We start from the raw sequence: 20,930 nt of genomic DNA, 5'->3' as shown, positions 1-20,930 counted from the left end.
GGCTTATAACCTCAGATTAGGATATATTATTGCATGTTACACAGCACAGTGCATGTTAAAGCTGAAACAGCTAATATTCATCTAACAGTGGGGTGAATACTTATAAGGCCCACTTGATTAGATTTCTTTTTGCTTTTGGAAAGTTGTATACAAGTTTTCAAAACTATAGGCTGCAGAATATGGTTGATACCAAAGAGCTCTTTCCTGGCACATGTGATATGAATCTTTATTTATTAAAAAAGAAAACTTTTTATTTTCTTTTTCTGTTAACATCTAGGAAAAAAAAGTTTGCATTCTTCCACAGAAAGGCATATTGACAAAATATTTGATGTGTGATAATTTTTTTGGTGTTATTTCAGTCAGAGATTAAAGAAGGCCCTTGAGAGATGGAGCATTGAGATTTTTTGTTGATAGTGGGCTTTTTTTGTTTTTCATTATAGCTTAAGTAACAGAGAAGATTGAGATGTATCTGCACTGTCATCTTAGTTGGGTTAGAAACAAAGTTCCTCCTTCTTCCCACTTACCACATGTCTCTATTTCAGCTGCTGCTGGGTTTGTGTCTGCACTATACAGCATTTCCCGAAGCTTTGTTGTTCTTATTGTCCTATATGCCTTCTGCTTCAGTGCAGTGAAGGTAAGCCAGAAAAACAACATTGGAACAATTCAAAATTTCAAGCTGGAAATTCATGTAATCTAGGGAGACCAGCATTGTTTGGTCCTACATTGTCGTTGCTTATCAAGATGAGCTTCGCAAGCCATGCTTCAGTTTCTGTGTGTTAGTAACACTGAAACAGACCAAAACTGTAGCAGAAATTCTGAAGTAAATGTGTCTAATACCTGTGATTATTTGCCTCTTATATGTATCAGACTGAAACGAGCAACTGAATTTTCTCTACAAACATGAACAGCAGCATTGACTTAAAACGCTGAAGTTTCTGTTGACCTGCATAGCCAGGCCAAATTAGCTCATAATTCCTAGTAAGGTTTTTGCTGTTGCTTCATAACAATAAGCCTAAGAACTTAAATGTTGAGCAGACCAGTGGACCATCTAACTCAGTAATGTGTCTGCATCCACAGGGAAATGCAATTTAGGAATTTAATGCAAGCCAGATGACTGAGTTTGCCGCTCTTTTCCCTACTATCCCACAATTGTTACACTAGGGATGTTGGAGAGTGTGCTTATTTCATTTGGTGTCCGTGGACTTGTTGTCTATGAACAAGTTAAGTCCCTTCCTGAATGTGCTGGTCATCTCTGACTCCACAGCTTTGTGCCAACAAATTCCAGATGTTCACTGTGCTTTTTGCAAAGCAGTGCTGTCCTTCATTGGTTTTAAGCTGATCTGCTAATTTCACCAGATCTTCCTGATGCGTAGTATTGTAGCATTTGTGGAAAACCTGGTCTGCATTCTTTTCATCCACTGCCTTTACAGTTTTGTAGGCATCAGGCATATCCCCCTCAGCCATCTCTTCAAACTGAAGAGTCCCTGCCTTTCTCGTGTCTCCCTGTAAAGCAGCTGCTTTCTCAGAAGTTGCTAAGTTAGTCACCCTACTCTGTGCCTTCTCTTGCTCTGTCGACCCTCAGACGTGGAGAGTCAGTTGTGTATGGTGCTCAGGATGCAGGTGTGCCACAGCTCTCTATGCTGCATAGGACTGGTTCCCTTACCAGTGATGCCCAGTTTTGGGCAATATTCAATCTAAAGCTTTTTTTTTTTTTTTTTTAATAATTTTTGTATACCATGCCTATGTCCTCTGCATGTGACATTTAAAGAATGGCAATAGAATTTTGTGTGCCCTTCAAGTCAGCTGTAAAATTCCCAATGACCACAGCAAGACCAGAATTTCATGTTAGACTTGTAATAAAATTTATCCTATAAGGAACAGCCTTTTGACAGTGTTTCATTAAGGACTGGATGCTGTCAGTGTCCATGCAGGGCTGCACCAGGATGTGCTGTGATTTGCAAGCTGCCCTTGACATCTTGTGGGCACATGTCAGAGGAAGCTTCGTGGTGGCACACATGCATAGCACACACAGAGATCCCAACACGAGGTTCTGGAACTGCCAAGGATGTATCATGTCAGCACCCAGGCTGGCGATTTGCACAGATGAGAGGGGCAGTCAGATATTCCTTTAAGGGAATTCTTTAAGTAACATCAGCATTTCTATAGTGGCTTTTAACAATTTTTCACTTGAAATTTTGAATAGGAGCCTTAAATCAAAAAAGGACAATTAAAATGCCTTAATGGTCACTTGCAGATGATCAGAGCTGGCTGTGTGTTCTTAACCACTCCCAGCAGTAAGGTGAAATGTGTTAAGCTACCATTTTATCTTGCCCCTGGGTGGCTTCAGTCCTTACAAAATAAATTGCAGCAACTCAGCTGCAGTGTTAAGATACTTGAAATTAAATGTCTTTGAACATATGGTGTTCTGCCAGAGAATCTCCTGTTACCTGCCTCACCCAGTTTTATCAGTTGTATTGGTTAGACCTGACCCAGCTGGGGGATTGATGCTACAAAGTTTAACTGCTGCTGATGCAGTTTCCTAAAGTAGCCAGTATTCCTGCTACTGTTTTCTGGCTATATTAATACTTGGAAACTGGCAGCTGGGATGGAGAAAGCGGCTCTCAGTAAGGATGAGCAGAGTGAGAAAATGGGTAACTGGGATGAGAAACAATGATAAAAATGAAACGAGCTACATGGGAGGCAGGAGTTAAACTACTGCTAAACAGGCAAATACCTGGGGAATGAATTTTTTTTTTTTTTTTTCTTCCTAAGGTTAGTGGAGGGTGATTCACTAGTTGAGGCTAGGAAAGTTGTGTTACAGATACTTCAAAAAAGTTTTTTGTAAACAGTAGGGAGAAAAGCCACTTAAAATAGTCTACATACTCTTTTCTCAGCATAATACTTTAAATTACAGCATGCAGGTGGCTTTTTAGATAAGCAATCTCCTTGTGGATTAGGCTTCAAACTGCTTAGAAATATGCTTTTAATGCTACCCTGAAGTTGAGTGCTGTGAAAGATTTACAAGATATCTGTTGTAAATTACTAATATTATGTTCAGACTTTCTGTTCACACAGAAGTTAGAGTTAATTTGAATTTTAATGGCACTGTTCTTGTAAAGACACTTCTGAGAAGGTTAATTTAAAGCATGTAAAGATGATTCCTCTTGCTACAGCTCATAATCTCAGTCTACTGGGGTGCTTGAAATTTCATATGTTTTTTCTTCTAGATGTAATTTAATAAGCACTTGTGTCAACCCTCCTTATTCTTCAGTCAGGTCCAGAGATTTTTATTTTGGACTGGTGTCTGTAATGTTGGAAGAGAATGATTCTTTGGTTGATGGAGGAAGAGTAGGAATTGGCTTAATCTGATCCTGAATAGGGCCCACTGTGAAAGGTGGTCTAATACCCCTGTAAGGAACTAGAACTGTTTTGATGTGTGGTGAGCAGCAATTTATCATATTAATCAAGTGAAGATTTTAATTTTTGATGTGCTAGAAATTATAGAGTTTAACTCAAAACTGAGCAAATGCTGTAGTCTATTTCACTGAGGTATTTGCACAACAGTGGTAACATGGTTTTCTTTAAGCTAGAAGGAGCATCTCTTCCATACTTGCACTTTATAGCTGTCACTTATTTTTTGTTCTTATTTTACTCTTTTCACTTTTAGTCAGTTTGCCAAAACCAGCAGAGCAAAATTTCCAATATTTATGGAGGTCGAGAAGAAAAAAAAAAAAAAAAAAAAATCAAAAATCACCATAATCAAAATTTTTCTGGGCAGGGAAACATGATAGACTATTTGGCAGAGGACTTCTGGGTTGCAAAGCATATTTTCTTGGCTGAAATGTAGCATCCTCAAATGTCAACTCTATTTATTGGCAGAACATTGTATAGCTCAGCAGGTGTAACTACCAGAGTTCTATTTCCTGAAATAAATTGCAGAGGAGAATGGATCTCTAAGTGATTTTGTGCTTTTTTCTGGTGAACAATTGCTCACATCAAATGCCTAGCCTGAAAAACATTCCAGTAGTATCAGGCTTGATTCTCTCCTTCCTTAAGTGGTTCTTGTGTTCTAGTTATAATCTTGCAGGGTGAAATAGTCTAACCTGTTTTCTCTGTGTACATTAATTATTCTGAAAGGGAATATGTTACTCCTGAAGAATAATTAATTTACTATATTATTTTCCTTTTTTATTAAAATAAGACCAGTTTTTATTTTATAATAAATCTGTGTTCTTAGGTGAGTTTTTCTTGTTCTTTTTTAGAGCATAAGCTAGATATACACACACATATAATAGTTTGATTTAGTTGTGTTCAGATTTTGAAATTAGTCTAGAATAGCAAATTCACAGCATTTAATTGTTTGCTCTAGAACTTCAGTTTTAGAAAATTAGGAAGTAGGAATTGTTTTGGGGTGTGTCCACAGAACAGTGTAAGTACTAAAGGTAACTTTCAGCATGCGAGTATAAGCTCTGAGAACTGAGACTTACAGGTCTGTGCTGAAGTCCTGTGCCTTGTCCAGACTGATTTTGCTGTTGAATTATATTGTACAGGACTCACTGAGAGACTTTAGGAAAAAGCAGCTGTGGTATAGACGTATTATTTAACTTACATCTAAGTAAGTTTAACTTAACAGTTTAACTTAATAATTCTCATGGATTTTCATTCAGATAAGTTGCCTGAGGAAAATTATTTTACAGTATTCTCAGGTGAGAGTTCGTCCTGTGACCTGCAGATGTTTGGCATGTCCAGGAAGTTCATCTGGCCCTGTCACTCTTTCTGAATGGCCTTGCAGTGCCTTTGCCATCACATGACCAGAAATATTTGTCACTCATGGCTAAAATGCACATACCACCTAAAAAAGGATGGACAGATCTCGAGTCTTGTGTGAACAGTGAGGGTGTGGGTTGGGTCAGGTGTCCAGCTGCTGTCGTGTCCCATCACAGGGCTTGATCAGAAGCATATGACGTGTTTTGGGGAGTGGCTGCACACTGCCCACCTGGCTGATCTGGGGTGTTTGTTATGTGGCCAAATGGGCACTTCCACACAACTGAAATAAGGGACAGTTTGTCACCAGGGCCAGGCACAAACTCTTTGTGAGATAATGATACCTGCGTGTGCGCTGCATGACTTGGACACTTGGAGGAGAGCAAGGAACGTGTTGTTCAGAGGTGACTGGGAAGCAAAGGGGTGCCAGCTGCTGTGGCCAGGTGATGGCTCCCCTCCTCATAGTGCTCCTGAGCAGCTTTGCCCTTGCTTGATATTGGTGTGGGGGAGCTGTGGGTCTGCTGCTTGTCAGGACTTCCTCTGGTGGTGCTACTGCTGGGATGATCAGTTTTCATTTCCTGTAAAGCTGTCACATAAAAAAGAAACGCCAAATTGTTCACAGTAGGAAGTACAGAGTATTGCATCTGAAATTACAACAGATAATTTCTCCATAAAAACCGTGAGCACAAAATAGCTGGTCTTTGTGTGTTTGAGGCCTTGAGAACTGATGGGCAGGACACTATTCATCACTGTTGTCAGTGGAAGCAGTGCATTGTGAATGGAACAGGTTTACAAGTCTCTGTCTGACCTGGCTGGTGCACAGAAGTTGTTCCCTGTGGTGATGATGTGAAGTCACACGGATTGATTTCTGTTTTACTGTTGTGCTATCCCAGTGGTGCAAAGGGGGTTTGGTTACAGCTTTGAGGTGTTGTAGAGCATCTCTTCATAAATCTTATCCCATGGCATGTTTGTATCATGAGTGATAGGACACCAGCTGCTTATCCATCCTTACATATAACTGTACTGTAAACCTGGTTTCAGGCAAGTAAGTAGGTAAATGTCAGATTCTGAAGTGCAAAGACCTGAGTTTCTCCTGCTTGCTTTGGAATTTCTTTATCTCCCAGACCTCTGTTTAATATCATCACTCCTTGTTCCAGTTCTTTCCAGGTCCTCTATGAACTTCCATTTACTTTTGCTTAATACAAAGCTCTAAATCCTAAGCATGGTTTTATCAGCTCTTATGTTCATTCCTTGGATTCTTACATCCAATAGCAGCTATTTTTCAGCTCACTACTTTTCTGAAGCTGTTGGGTAACTGAGCTTAGTTTGACATTACCTGAGTTCACTTCAGCCTGGCTTTATTTCTGATCTCATCTTCAGTCCTGTAATCTTGAACAGAAATTGGCAGCTCTAATAGCTGCCTTAGCTTTGATATACAAAAGGGTTTTCTCTTTTTCCAGAAGGAGGTGTTTTTATTTTTCAAATATGACATCCATCAGATTGGAGACATGGGAATTTCTGTGCCATCTTTTTCACTTGACTAGAATTTCATGATGCGCTGATTTTTGTCTCCTGCTCCATCTGTTTTGTGGTCTGTGCCCAAATATTTAAGAAATGTTTTAAAAAAAAGTCATGTATGCCATCCTACTTTTTCTACAAATATTTGGTCTAGAATTTAGCCATCCTGATACCAGTCTTTAGTATTCCAGTGTTCCAGGGCTTTGCCATGGGGCAGAAGAGCACACCCCTGAATGTTTCTGGAATTAGTCAGTCCTTATCTTCTGCCTTCTGTTCATATCAGTTGGTTTGGATTTGAAATGTATCCAGAACGAGTTAATTACTTGTCATCCAGATAATTTTTTTCTTTCCTTTGGTATGGAACTTGCAGTTTATCTTAACCAGCCTGGAAAAAAAAAAAAGTCAGATTTTTGGACTTGGGTCAGAAAAATTAAACTGATGTGAATGTATTCATATGTGGCACACCAGCTTTTTCCAGCTCTGTGTAAATGTATCTATTTTTTGAAATGTAAGTTACGTAGTTTCCATTACCTCATACCTGAAGAAAGTACTTTCTGGTGGTTTATTTATTGCTTCAATGGACAGTTACTAAAAATTCTGTGTGGATTTTAAACTGTTCTCAGCTCACACTGATGTAGTTTGATTTGTTTAATGAGTTTGAAACTCATTAATCAGAATAACAGTGCTTCTTGCTTCCCATCTTCAATGATGCAGTCTTCATCTATGTACTAATAATTTTGAAATATTTGTGTTAGGGTTTTATGGTGGGAAAGAGTTGCAAGCATACATCTCCCTCAATCTGCTAAGTCCCCAGATAACTTTCTAGACAGCAGTGAATGGGCTCATGTGTGTAGACAGAGTTCCTGGATGTGTAAGCAACCAAAAATAGAAGTATAATATTATTGGAGAGCTTTATTTCTGCTGCATAAAATACTCTCAGTCCTTTTGGAGGTTTTAAAGGCAATCTTTTTCCAATTTAGAGACTGCTGAGTTTCAAGCAAGAGCTGTTAGGGGTGTTAAATTTGGAGAGTATTGCTAGATACCATGCCTTTCACTAAGTGAATTTTGCAGCCATAGGCAAGTGTTGCACTGTAGATGTAACTTCAGTAGTTATGGTCTTAGTTTTTTGTGTATAATAAGAATTTATTTTCCAGAAAGAAAAAAGAAATTATGCCTGTAGAATCCGACATGGCCCAGGGTGGCTCTCACTGTATGTCACTGTACAGGAATGTAGAAATCTGCACTATTTCTTTAGGATAAACTCACCATTATGTGAAACATGAGTATCCACGCTTCCTGCCTGAAGCTGTTGCTCATCTTGCTTTTTAGCCAAGGAATTCTAGTCACAGACTGGGATCCTGTTGTGTAAGGTGGTGTGTGTGGACACACACAGACACCCCTGTATCAGTCCTTATGGATTTTAAATTTCAGCAGTGAAAATATGGTCCAAGATAGCAGTTGTGATTGCAGAGAAACAGACAGTGTTGCTTGGAGTGGGCAGTGATACATGTATTATGGTAGCTTATCACTTGTCATGTTTTTGGAGATCATCTGGAAAGTAATGCTTTGTTTTCCCTGGATGATGGGAAGATAAGGCTGGTGGGCATCTCTTCCTAGAGTTTGTCTTTAATCTGTGTAACACAAGGCTCATTAATTCACATATTTTGGTTGTTAGTGTTCACTGAAAAGGAGTATCCGTGGTAATATAGCATTAAGCTTATAGTTAGCCGTGTAGAGAACAAGTTATTACTATTTTCTCATATTCTGGGATGTGAGGAGGGTTCCCTGTTACGATCTCATTCAGAAAGAATGAGAAATCAGTGTTTCAGATGTCCAGAAATAGGATGATAGTATTTATTTCCATCTTTACCATTACACATGTGGAATGGTTGACCATCAGCACTTCCTGCTTATTGCTTGATATGTGAGCAATAGCACAGATCCATGATGAGCAGGGCTGTGGAGGTAAGGAGAAAGACCCAAGAAAGTTTGATTGAATTGCACAAGGGACTACATGACCTTTAAAGGTCCATTCCAACCCAAACCGTTCTCTGACACTGTAAGAGTGGAAAACCAGGTGTGTGAAGACCAACTGGAGTTTGTCTCCATATTTAAAAACTCGGCCACTATGCCAACACCTTCACCTTCAATGATGCTGTCACTGCAGCAATCTGCAAAGGCATTGTCGAGTTGAGAGGAATACTCTGAAATAATAAAAAAAAAAGGTAACAAGAATTTCTACTTAGCATAATTGTTTCCCTGTTCAGAGCACTTTTTGTCTCTGGAGTAGAACGTCTGATTTATTTCAGCATATCTTTGAAAGATAAGTGTGCTACTTGCATTTTTTTAGGAGAAGAAAGAAGTAAAAAGGATAAATAATGTAGGACAGAAAACTACTGACACCACTTTTTAAGAATACTTTTGCCTTCCCACCTCTAGCAGTGGTAAAAGGCTCATAAGTTCAAAGACACCCTTATCTCTCCTTTTAGTGGATTGTTTTGGGATTAGGCAATTCTGTGGTTGAAATGGAACACATCCACTCCCACCACTGGGTCTGTTGTACCTCATTTGCTTTCACTTATAAGTCTGTTTCACTTGTTTTAAAAATGACTACGTGAGTGTCTGCATTGAAGTCAAAACCCTATAAGAAAGCACTACATGTCACCTCTACCCAATGAGGTAAACTAGGAAGTCAAAGTCCCTGTCTAGTATGACAGATAATACCAGCTTCCAAGAGTAAAACCTGTCATTCCTGTTTTCCCACTGAGAAGAATCATTGTTCAATTACCAACTATATTGGTTTTTCTTTATTTTTTTAAATTTAAAGCTACCAGGCATCATTAGTGGAGGAGGAAAATGACAAAATGGAAGAGGGTGCATCACACTGTTATTGAAGAAATGACACCTTTGTTCATTCTCATCCTTTATACAACATTGTGTAGCATTTTTCTGGAAAATCCTGTTCTCCAGGCACATAGCGAATATTGATGCCTGTCCTGCCTGCTTTCCGGGCTTCCTGACGTTTGAGTTTTGAGGGGACAATGACAGTTTGAAGCACAGGCCAGAAAAATGCAGAAGCTATATGTAATACACAGGAAATATGGAAATAGAATTCCTGAGACATTAATGCGGGGATTCAGCTGTGTACAGCTTTACAGTAGAAAGAGGATGGAATGATTTTTCAATCTGATAAATTGAAATTCTGATAAATTTCAGTATCAGGAATATTGCTCAGCTCCTAATAGTATTTTGCTTTCAAAAGAAGTTGCAGGGCAAAGGGGCAGTCGTGCACTAGAAGCTGCTGGGAGGATGTGTACACAGTTGTATTGCCCTGAAAATGCCAAGGATGTTTGGATAGGCTGTGATTCAGCCATTTTCAGAACATTTTCACTTCAGTTAATTTTCTTCAGTGTTTTGAAGAATATGAATTGAATATGACAGGAGACTAAGCATGGGAAAAGCTAACCCAAAATATATTTGGCCCCAAAACTGGGAACAATGAAATGAAGAGTAGGATTGTATGGTAAAGTTTAAATTGTCAAGTAAATGGTGCTGGATTCTTTTAATAATAGCATGCGAATCTCTCTTTTGCTTGTAATTACGGTTTTGGGTAGGATTATTTGATAGAACTAGGCTCTTCTGTCTTTCATCTTTGTGATCTTCAGTAGTAGGATGAGAGGAAGATGATTCTTGGAATTAAAATTTCACTTTTTTGGTACTACTCTTAGGATAACGAGAATTTCAGAGTTAAATTGCAAAATTCCGTGCTGCAATGGGTTAGATGCTTGATGCTTAAAAGAAAATTAGTTTGTCTTAGGTATTCATTGCACCTGAAAGGAATTGTTTCCTAACATGCTAAGAAATCATGCATATAACTGAGAAAAATAAAGCTAATAAACCTACTTTATCCTCTGAAAATACTGGTCCTGTACGAACTGTTAAGTTTCTTAAGCAAGAGATAACCGTGCAGAAGCCTTGTGTGCACTAGCCTAAAGTTTCACAGATCCTACAAGCATTGCTTCTCAAAACCTGTCCAGAAAGTGCTCTGATGCCAGGATCTGGTGAGTTCACATTTGGCTGATCAGGTAGAAGTTATGTGGAGGCAAGGAACAGAACTAGTATGTGAAATGGCTTTGGATTTGATCCAAATTTCTGTGTCTTTCACAGACGAAATTTGTGTTCCTCACAGATAGAACTCACAAGTATGTCTTAGGATCCGTAAATTATACCTAAGGGCTTCACAGATAAGCTAATCTTGATAAGTGTAAGCTTTATATTCTTTCTCTTATTCTTTCTAGCTAGTTTTAGCTGTTTAAATCACCTGGAGAGAGTTTCTTATCTTGTTTATGCCCAGGGTGTGCTGGCAAGTGTGCCAATTGTCTTGTGTTTCCCTGCTTGGGGATGTCAGGCATGGTGGTGAGCGCTCTCCCTCTCCGCTATGTTAGCATCCAGGCAGGGCCTGGGTATAATGCAAAAGTGGCAGAAAGATGTCTGAAAGAAACCCTGCTGCCTGATCTAGGTGATATTGTCATTTGTTACACGCAGTCTGGCTAACAGGTCAAGTAACTGCGTATCAATTTAGCATGTAGATAAATAATACACTGCAGTTGATTTCACTCGGATCTCATTTTAATGAGAATTTTCCTCTCATGTTTCATTGAAGAGGAAAGTAAACCTGCCTTTCATGTGGTTTCCTAGCTAATTGCTGATTATAGGGGAGTTGCATAATATAAGCACAAAACATGCCTTTAATTGCAGGGTTTTTTCACAGTAATAAACTTTGATATGAAAAAGGATTTCCAGTCTGGGGTAGATGCTGTACAAATTTAGATGTTGTGCATCTAACAGTGAATGTATGGTGTATGGCTTAACCTACTTACTTCAGTTTTTTAAGTTTTGCATTCCTAACTTTGCTTTCTGTCATCCTCTTCAGGAACCCTGGGATGCACAGCACATTCCAGCGCTGTTTTCTGCTTTCTGTGGTCTGCTAGTTGCACTTTCTTACCACCTCAGCAGACAAAGCAGCGACCCATCTGTACTGATGTAAGTTGCCTGTAAATGTTATTTGCTGATTACTCTGTACAGCATGCAATGAGAGTGATGTCTGGGTTTCAGAACCACAGGGGCTGCTTCCTGAAAATACTGTGGTACTGTGAAATTCCTCACCATGTCTACATGGTTGGTATCAGTCTTGTATATGAATGAAGTGCTGCAGTCAGATAGATCACCAGCAGGGATAGAGCCTTTAAGCAGCACTATCCGAAATCTCGCAAGCAGGTTTTCCACTCTGGGAAGTTATGTACTTGCCAGGTTGGAGGACACTGATTTAGTTGAGGGCATGTTCAGGCTACTGGAATTGCAGAATGTGTACTGGGTAGCACTGGGTCCAGGAGAAGGGACATTTAGTGTGCTGGGAAGGTGGCTGGATTCCAGCTCTTGCTGAGGATTACTTTAGTAGGCTATGCCTCTCAGTTTGAGGTTCCATCCTTCCTTTTCTGTGACACAGTCTGCTAGAGGTAACTGAGGAAAGGAAGTGTATGCTAAGAGCTGACACTGCGAACAAGGGAGATTAGGGGAGAAGTCCCAGCATTGTGATCTGCATGTTGAGGTGATGTGCGAGAGAGAGACCCAATAGATCCATAGCTCGGGGGCAGCAAATGTGAGTTTCCCTGTGAGGAAACTGTGATATATGGCTGTTATGGGGGCTGTGGGGGTCCACGAGCAGCTGGGCAACTACATCTATGGCTGTGGGGCTAAGCAAGCAAGTGGGTTTTGTGCAGCCAGTATCACCATGCAATTTGGAATTCTGCTTCACAGACCAGTTTTATCCTAGAAGAGTGCAGAGGGCCTGTGAGGAAACCCACACGTTCTCTCCTTTGATTCATGAGGTGTGTTGTGTGTGTCTTGAGGTGAGGCTCAAGGCTCATTATGCACAATTCTGCAATGCAGAAGAGAGAAGGGGGAAGTGGAGAGCTTTTTAGGCCATCTAGGATTCTGTTTTAGTAGAGAAATTTGGAAAAAGGAGAGCAACACTGATGAGGAAGGAAAGGATATAGAGCACTAGTAGGAAATTTTCATCCCGGTAAATATTACTGAAGAGTTGAGAAATTCTTTCTTTACCATCCAAAAGATTCAGAGAATTTGACATTAATACGTTGCTAGGTTCTGATGTGGCAGAGCAACAAGGACTGCTTGCATGTCTTGCCATAAACTTTACCCACTGCCTCCTGTGTCTGACTCTGATTTCAAGTAGACCTGGATCAAGCTTTGTGTAGATGGTGTGTAGTTTATTGACCATTACAGTACGGAACTTATGTATGGAAGGAAGTGAAGCTATGTGCTGTATTAGGGAGAGTTCTTAGCCTTGGAGTAAAATATACACAGGTAAATTGCAAATCAGCATGGAATTGTGAGCTCTCTCAGTTTTGAAGTAATTTAAATGTATCCTTTTCTCTCATTTCCCAGGAAGGACACACCAGTTCATGAATCTCTTTAATATAACAGAAACTCTTCTTCCTTGAAACTTTTGTTTTAAGGAGGTAATCTTAAACTACTAAATGCATTTTAACTTGTAAAACTAGCTAACAATTTCATAACATTTGCAATTAATCTTCAGCAACTGAAATGGTTGTTAAATATCTAAAAATTAGGAGTACATGTAGAACAACATCAAATGTTTATTGTGCAATTGTAAAAATGCATAATCCTTAAAAAAAGATATTTACAATTTTTTCTTTAAACAATGCTGAACTTCTTTTAAATAAGGAGATTGGAAAAAATGTTTATTATATGGCCTATGGCATAAAATTCAAGATGGATGAGGAGGTAGCACATAAATCTTGAAGAGAGAATTAATACACAGTTTGTACAGAAATAGCTTTCTTGGCCATTTTAACATGGGTCTAAAGAACTCTCATATTGGTTTCAGCTTAGCTGAAACAGTAGTAAGAGTCGTAAATGCAACAGTACCTTCTCTGCTCATTCCTCTAAATGACTGTGTCACATTGATTGGGCTGCTGAGACTCCTCAAGATTCTGATGAGGAATTTCTGCCCTGATCACAGTAGTGCTGGTTTGTGTCAATCTCCAGCTGTACAGAGGTAAGAATGCTAATGTATACATGAAGAAGGAAATCTGAGGCTGTTCTACCTCCTCTGCCCTTCAGGAATATTCGTATCTGTTACACATGTTCCGAAGTATCCTAACTAGGAATTTTTTTTAAACAGGTCCCTTATTCAGTGTAAATATGTCCCTCACTATCTACGCCAACGATTTGAAGATTCATCAGAAGATCCACTCCCAGAAAAAATGAGAGAATCAGTGGTAAGGCTTTTTCTTTCATTACTTTCTGTTCAAAGCTCTCTCTCATCCATTTTGCCCCCAGATGAACCTTGTAAATAGTCCCATTTAGTAATTTAAATTACTAAAAGCACAGATGATCTTTACGGTGAGGCCAGTAGCGAGAAGGGGGATACATGCCACTTTCCTTTCTGAAAGGCTCCTTTGAAGGGCTCTGCAACACTGATTCTTTAATACAGTCAATAGGAAATGCACTCTTAGAGCTTGGGGAGTGGGGCATCTCTCATCCTAGTACACAGAGAACTAGTGCAGGTTCTGTGCACAGAGTTACAGCCTGGCAATCTGGTGTGTCCAAGGTAGGCTGGATTGTTCAACAAGTGTTCAAAAAGGTGAGCAGTCTTGCCAAACTCCCAGTCTGTGCTGAAACAGGAATCTGTCCACAGAATTATGTGTGTTTAACATAGCCCTTATTCTTTATTTTTCTATGGCTAGGGCTACCTGTTTTTCAGGAATGCCTTTTCTGTGCCAGGAAATACTCTTGACTGTGTGCCTTCCACCCCAGCCGAGCCAAGTGGAGCACACTGTCAGACTTGGCATCTAGAGGTGGAAGAAGCATGTGAAACTGGGATAGTATGGGAGAGGGAGGTACATGCCTGGTGCCAAGCATTGCCATCTCATCGTCTCTTCTTTACTTGGCAGGCTGTTTATTTACTACTGTCTGGCAAGAAGCTCTAAGTTTGTGTCAGCTTATTTCTCACTTCAGCATAAACATCTGAAGTGACCCATCTTCCTTTTTGTGTCTTTTTATATTAAAAAAATGTTTGCTGTTACCCAAGGGAGGTTGATCTTATAAGGAGTTCATGTGGGAAGATCATCAAGTTTCCAGAAATGCTAAGGGGTGTTTGACATTTATTACTCATGTGAGCTGTCCTGCTTCCTGGCTGCCAGACAGCTCTTCCCCCTGACCACAACCCCAACGCCTGCATCCAAGCATTTGCAATCTAGGCAGCTATTCCTAAACTTCAGAATGCTCTCTGAAAGCCAGGAGCATTCAGTCTCTGGAAGCCTTTTTTGACCCGTAGACATGGCCTGGGAGTCCATAGTTCCTACTGGCCTCCAGATGTCCCTTCAAAGGGATGCATCTCTCATGTACATCTTGAATAATTTCTTAGGCATTTTATAAGGTGTTACACAGCCTACATTCAGCATATGCATTGATTCCACCCTACCAATGTTTTCTACTTTTCTCTGCTAAGCTGCTGCTTAGATTGTAACTTTTACCATGTATAATGTTACTTTTAACTGCTTCCTCTAATAGGGCCTACATAAGATTAAGTGATATGGCTATTTCTTGTTGCTTGTACTGAGCTACAGTTTCTTGCAAACTAAACTGTTTGCAACAGTTGATACTGGAATATAAATGTGCATCTAGAAACAGAGGAAAAAATTATTTTTGTTAAAATTTTGCTGTATTCTGTGGTATTTGTGGTGTGTAGGTTATTGCTACGATTCATTGGCATTCCAGTCTTGTACATGGGGACTGTATGGCAAGATGTAATGGAAAGCTTCTCTTTCCCCTGTAGTTCTTTTGCTGATGGTGCCTTTCTTGGAGGAGTACAGAGTCTGATCTCATCTGTTCTGCAGATGGAACCCAGCCAGGGGACTGAAGCAGTTACTGCAGCTGTCCACTTAACTGGTTCCATTTCACAGTGCAGAGAGAAACCTTGAGCAAGTCTTTAATATATTGAAAACAAAAACCAAAACAGTGAAAAAATCTTCATCTAAGATCCTGGCTGTATTTTCAAAATGGAGTCATTCTGCAGACTCTCCAACTATTTTTATGCCAGTGACATGGACAGGGTTCTGATGTCTTACACTAACACTGCACAGCTGCACTTGAGCCAGTGGGGTGGAAGATGCAGAAGTACAGGGATAACTGCGCTGGGATTTGCCAGACATAGGACTTCAGTTCTTCTCTTCAAAATGTTTCATTCCTGTCATGTTTTAGGATTAATTAAGTGGGCTTCCTGACACCTTTGCTCTCCAGGAAATACCTGGGTTTGGGAATTGGCACTTTTCTGCTCTGTACATTTGATACTCCTTGCTGCTGCTGCTATTAGGCAGAGGCTGCTTTCCTTCAGTGTTGCTGGAGCTTGCTAGTGCTTTGCCACCTTTTTTTTATCCCTCTGTCTGTGCTTCCTTCAATCTGAATAAAAATTGTAAGCTAAAGTGTTTGCTTGCAATGTCAATTAGCAGTGCTAATTTTCCCACACTGGGAGATCTGAAGAAAGAGAGGACAATTTCTGATTAATGTGGGCTCTTTGTCTAACCCCTGTGTTACCTGGTACCTCTGTCTCAGTTAAACACCAAGGAGACTCCCACTGCCATCTCATCAGTGCCATGCTAATAGAGCAAGTAGGGAAGAACTGAGGCAGGAGAAAATGCACGTGGATCGAGTTTGAGAGGAACACAAGCTGCAGTCCCTGCTGGCTTGCTTCAGCAGTAGCAGTCATGTTTAGGATGTAGGACTCAGCTGACTCTTCAAAGCCAGTGTAAAATAATTTCCAGAACTTTTGTAAGGGGATCTTCAAACAGTTCAGAAGCTGTTCAGAAGGGTGAAACAATATATCAGTATTCAGAAGAGATTTCACGATGGTAACTCATTTTTTTCTTGAAGTGCTCCCCTGCAAGGAGAGTATTCCTAACCCTAGTCAGTGGCAAGAGATGGCAGGATGCAGCACAAGCCGGCCTTGCCTTGGTCTATATACAGACATGTGGTCCGGATAACACACCATTTAAATAAGACCCATTTTAATCAGAAAGCCAGAGGCATACAGAACCAAATCACCTTCTCAAAGAGCTGAAAGCAAACAAGGTTAATATTGAAAATTAATGTGTTGTTTTCTGGATGGCTTTGCATTGATGTTAGGAGTAATAAATACAGCATCTCTAATGTTTAGTTACATGACCTTTACTCTTTTCCTTTCCTTGAATAGCTGTGTGAGAATTGCCAGCTTTGGAAGCCTGAATTATAAAGCAGCTGTGATTGATAATTGACCATTCAACTTTGAGAATGGAGCTTCCTACCATTATAATTAATTTCTGTAGGCATCCACATGGCTGATTACTAGATTAAGCAGTGGCCTGAGGGTGATAATGTGTTACATTCAAACTCAAACTTCCTTCCTGGTCTTTAATACAAACATTTAGATAGCTAATAAAAGGATTAGTACAACGCTCCAAAAATACAATTGAAAATAATGATTGGACTTGATGATTTTTAACATTTTTTCCACATAAACAATTCTTTGCTTCTGTAATAATAATTAAAACAAAAAGAAAGTGCCACTCTAATATATTCTGCTTGTGAAATTCCCAAGGCATCAAAGGTAGCAATGTTGGTTTGGGGTTTTTTTGTTTTTCCCTCGAATGTAAAATGGAGACTGTAAAGTGGCTTTCAGCCCAAACTATAACAATGAGTGTCTCTCACTGGAGAGATTTTATCTGTGAATAGAGCTTAATTTTTACATTTTTGGACCAATTGTAGTGAAGGACTCAAGCATCACACTATAGAGCTACTCAGTATTCAGCTCTTAAGTTCCCGGCCTTGGGAATGACATCCAAAATCCTGCTTTACACAGTAGGGTCCAAGGTAGCCACATCCTTCTCAGGAGCTAGCTGCCTTCCACAAGAAGGCCAGAAGCCACAGATCCAGCCACAGCAGGCTGTAGGTGGATGCCCAAGGTTTTCTCCTGCAGGGTTGCTCTGAGTCCCCCTCAGCCAGAGAGATCACTGCCCAGGGTCAGCCATTTCCTGGGGGACCCTGTCCCCTGTGCAGTGACATGGAACAGAAGCAACCCCTGCTCAGCTGTTAGAAGGAAAAAAGCCTGAATTTCGTGAGAAGCTTGAAAGCATTGGCCACATCAAGAGGGAGCTCCTGTGGGGACCGTTGTGCAAGTCAGCAGCTGAGCAGTATCTTTACATTTTGAAGCAGTTCAGTGCAAGGGCAGAAGGACAAGCCTGGGCATACATGATATCTTAAACACTTTTAATATTGCCAGAAATGGAAAGCAATTGTCAAATTTGGGGTTGAATATCTGAATAATAATAATTTCCATAAAAACATAGGCCTTTTTCTGTATAGGATTGTCAAAAGCAATGAGAGCACTGTAAAAAGGACAATTGCAAAATGAAAGATGGGGAAGATGGGAAATACAAGTCCTGTGCAATATAATTTGTGTAATATGTTCCCTTCTGAATGTAAAGTTTGAAAAGATTCTCTTTGGTGATCTGGTCCTGAATGGAAAGTTAGGATGCCACTTCTCCCCAAAACATGCATTGTTGTCACCTCTGCTGATTTTATAGCAAAATTTGTAATATTTTACATAGTTTTTATAGTGGCAGCTTCTTCAGTCATCTGACTGTGAGAGAAATCAGTCATTTTAATAGTAAGCCTTTTTGGTTGTACAGAAGAGCTTGTGAATATGATTGGAGTGTGTTTGTTGTTCTTAGAAGCTTGTTTTAGACTACTGAGTAGTTGAATTCAGCTGTGCAGAAGATGATACTTGATCAAGACTTTTCATGCTGTGTATTCACAAAAGGGCTGAAATAGTGCCGTATAAATTTGACACTGCTTAACTTTCCCAGATAGTGCTGCTTTACATAGATTTTGTGTGCAACATCTTAAAAAATATCTGGAAAGGTTAAAAAAAAATCATTTCCGTTGCATGCATTGGTAATCATTCCATTATTCATTTTTATTAGACCGTGTTTTTTCAGTACTGCCCCACCTACAAAAACCACTTGAGCTAGAGAAGGATACACAACTTGCTAGTGAGAGAAAGTTTGAGCTGAACAGAGAAGACCTGTGGGGCCCAGCAGGGAGCAAAGGTTTAGTCAGGGCAGAGAAGGCTTTTCCTGTGAGCTCCCTCATGTTGTGGTTCTTCTGTTGAACGTGACAGCCAAGGAGCAAAGCTAGCAGGGCTATGCTTTGAAAAGAAGGTCAGGAGGCGTTACAAAGACCTAACTCTGCTCCCACACCTTCCCACCACACATAGTCCATGCAGAGTACAGGGCTGTCTGGAGAAGGATGGCTCTCAGAGCGGAGGGAGCACTGCTCTTTTGGAGGTATCTACATACTGCTGAGCAGCCTGGGAAGGGCAAAGACTCTGGTGGTGGCTTGAGATTTCAGCTAAGCCGGTCTCGAGTTTCCTGGGACAAAGCAACAGTACTTTCTGAGCCTGAAGGCTTTTCAGTCCTGCTGCATTTCAAAAGGCTGCTGCAGTAAGTGGAAGTGCTGATGCTGGTGACCTTTTACTGAGAAGCATCTTTCATAACAGGGAGTGATAGGCAGCCTAAATATAGAGGTTGCTACCAGCTTCCCCGGTAATTCGCAACCCTTCTGTTCTTTGCTTGTTCTGCTTGCTTTCTTTTTATCTCCTTTATTCCTAGGTTTGCCGTGCCATCATTATTTCAGTTTTCTTTTTTTTTTCTCTGATGAGATACATTAAGCCTACCTAGATTGCAGTACCAGGAAGTCAGATGAACCTCTGGTTCTAACAAAAGTGTTGCTTTTCACGTGTTATTTCTAGATATCTTTGAATAAAAGCACAAGTCAGTTTCTAAACCAAGAGCTACAAATTGTTACTCATTCTGTAACTTAGCAGCAGTATTGAGTGCTGAACCGAAATGCCCTTCTCATAAATCTAAGACAAGATTTTCATTTACTCACAAAAGCATTTGGGTGACCTCTGAAGTACAATTCAGAAGACCGCACAGATCACAAACTATCTTGTTTATTTGTTTACTGAGAATGACATTTTAATCACAAGAAAAATGTGCTGTAAAAACAGTGGTATTTTCCAATCTCTAGAAGCAAAGTTACTCCTACCATAGTTACAGATCTTTACATAAAGATCATTATCATTCAATGACACTAGAAAAAAGCCTTGTCTAAAATCCGCAAAATCTTGCTGAAATTTGACTTCCAATAAAGAAAAATAGAATGAGACATGTCACTTTAGAACACAATAAATGTATTAATGTTGTGTCTTAGAAGACATTACAGAAAAGCATGACTTGTTTTGGTAATGCAAGAGAAAGGAAGTAAGAAATATTAGTTCTTGCAAATAGGAAATGGAACCAGAATTTTGATTCCCAAAAATAATAGTCATAATGGAAAAGAGTTATATTCCTTAAGCAGAATCAGATTCAGTATTAAAATGTATTGCTTTCATTTCTCCAATATTATAACTTAGTTATTTAAAAATATAATTCAAAATTAGGCATGAAGAATTTAAATGTGATTACTTCAAAAAACCTAGAGTGTGAAGAAATAATTTCCCAAAGCAGAGTGGAGAAAATACTTTTGTATTACAGAGTGCTGATTAGCCTTATCACAATGCAGAGTGTAAGTAATTGAGACCAGAGTAATTTACTTCGGTTAAAATAGTGCTGCCTTACTAATTTTGTGTAAAATAATTATTTTCACAGAAAGAAATCTTGAAATCGGATCTCATTGTCTGCACAGCAGCTGCTGTTCTGTCATTTGCTGTCAGTGCCAGTACTGTGTTTCTGTCATTAAGGGTGTGTATCTATCTTTTTTTCCCCCCTAAGGTATTAAGTCTCTTAAACAAAACCACAGGGTGCTTTAAGTGGAAAGAATAGACACTGTGAGAGCAGAAGTTAGTGAAAATGCATTTACTGGTCACGATAACGCTATTATATGTGCAAAGCAGTTAGTTTCTAGTTATTTGTATTAATTTCAGTATTACTTATTTGACATCTTTTTCCTTTAATCTCCACAGCTCTTACAATAGGGAACCCAGAGGACAGAATGAATAAGCCTGTCATTTTGCATTTTTTCCTCCAATCATGCAGGAAAAAATTGATTAATTGTGGGTGCAAAACACATATGTCAAAATCCATATTCACCTAGAGTCAAGAATTTGAACATAGGAATAAAAATTAATTGCACAAAAATACAATTATAGAAACTGTTAAAAAAATCTTTGAAGCATATATATAAAAATGTTGTTTGCAAATTATAACTCTGTTTCTTTTTTTTTTTTGCTTTGGCCCAGCCATTTCTCAGCATTGTCCTGTTTGCTTTAGCGTGGACCGTGGGATTTGTAACACATTACATCCTTCCTCAGCTCCGCAAGCACCACCCCTGGCTGTGGATCTCCCACCCCATACTTAAAAGCAAAGAGCACCAGCAGCGGGAAGTGAGAGGTTTGTAATAAAGTCTTTTCTAAACAGTGAATGGAATGACTTCCAGCTTGCCTTGGTTTGAAGAACAGAAAAAAATACAGAAGGAACAGAGAAGGGAGAATAAATTACACTTATACT

The 20,930-nt window shown here is 39.6% G+C and overlaps 1 protein-coding gene across 1 annotated transcript in view; it reads left to right on the top strand.

The window, feature by feature from the left end:
- Positions 1–20,930, top strand: part of PCNX2 (pecanex 2) — a gene marked incomplete at its 3' end in the record, with an annotated part of 149,319 nt that overhangs the window by 51,684 nt on the left and 76,705 nt on the right. Inside the window, exons 15-19 of the mRNA XM_082276849.1 lie at positions 543–634; positions 11,216–11,325; positions 13,508–13,604; positions 20,073–20,165; positions 20,663–20,813. Of these exons, the coding sequence (XP_082132975.1) occupies positions 543–634; positions 11,216–11,325; positions 13,508–13,604; positions 20,073–20,165; positions 20,663–20,813 (543 nt within the window). The remainder of the gene's footprint in view (positions 1–542; positions 635–11,215; positions 11,326–13,507; positions 13,605–20,072; positions 20,166–20,662; positions 20,814–20,930) is intronic.

The sequence above is a fragment of the Coloeus monedula genome, assembly GCF_965178545.1.
Source record: "Coloeus monedula genome assembly, chromosome: 2".
NCBI classification, from domain to species: Eukaryota; Metazoa; Chordata; class Aves; order Passeriformes; family Corvidae; genus Coloeus; species Coloeus monedula.
Note: the sequence above shows the minus strand (reverse complement) of the source record. Positions and strands in the feature narration are given on the sequence as shown.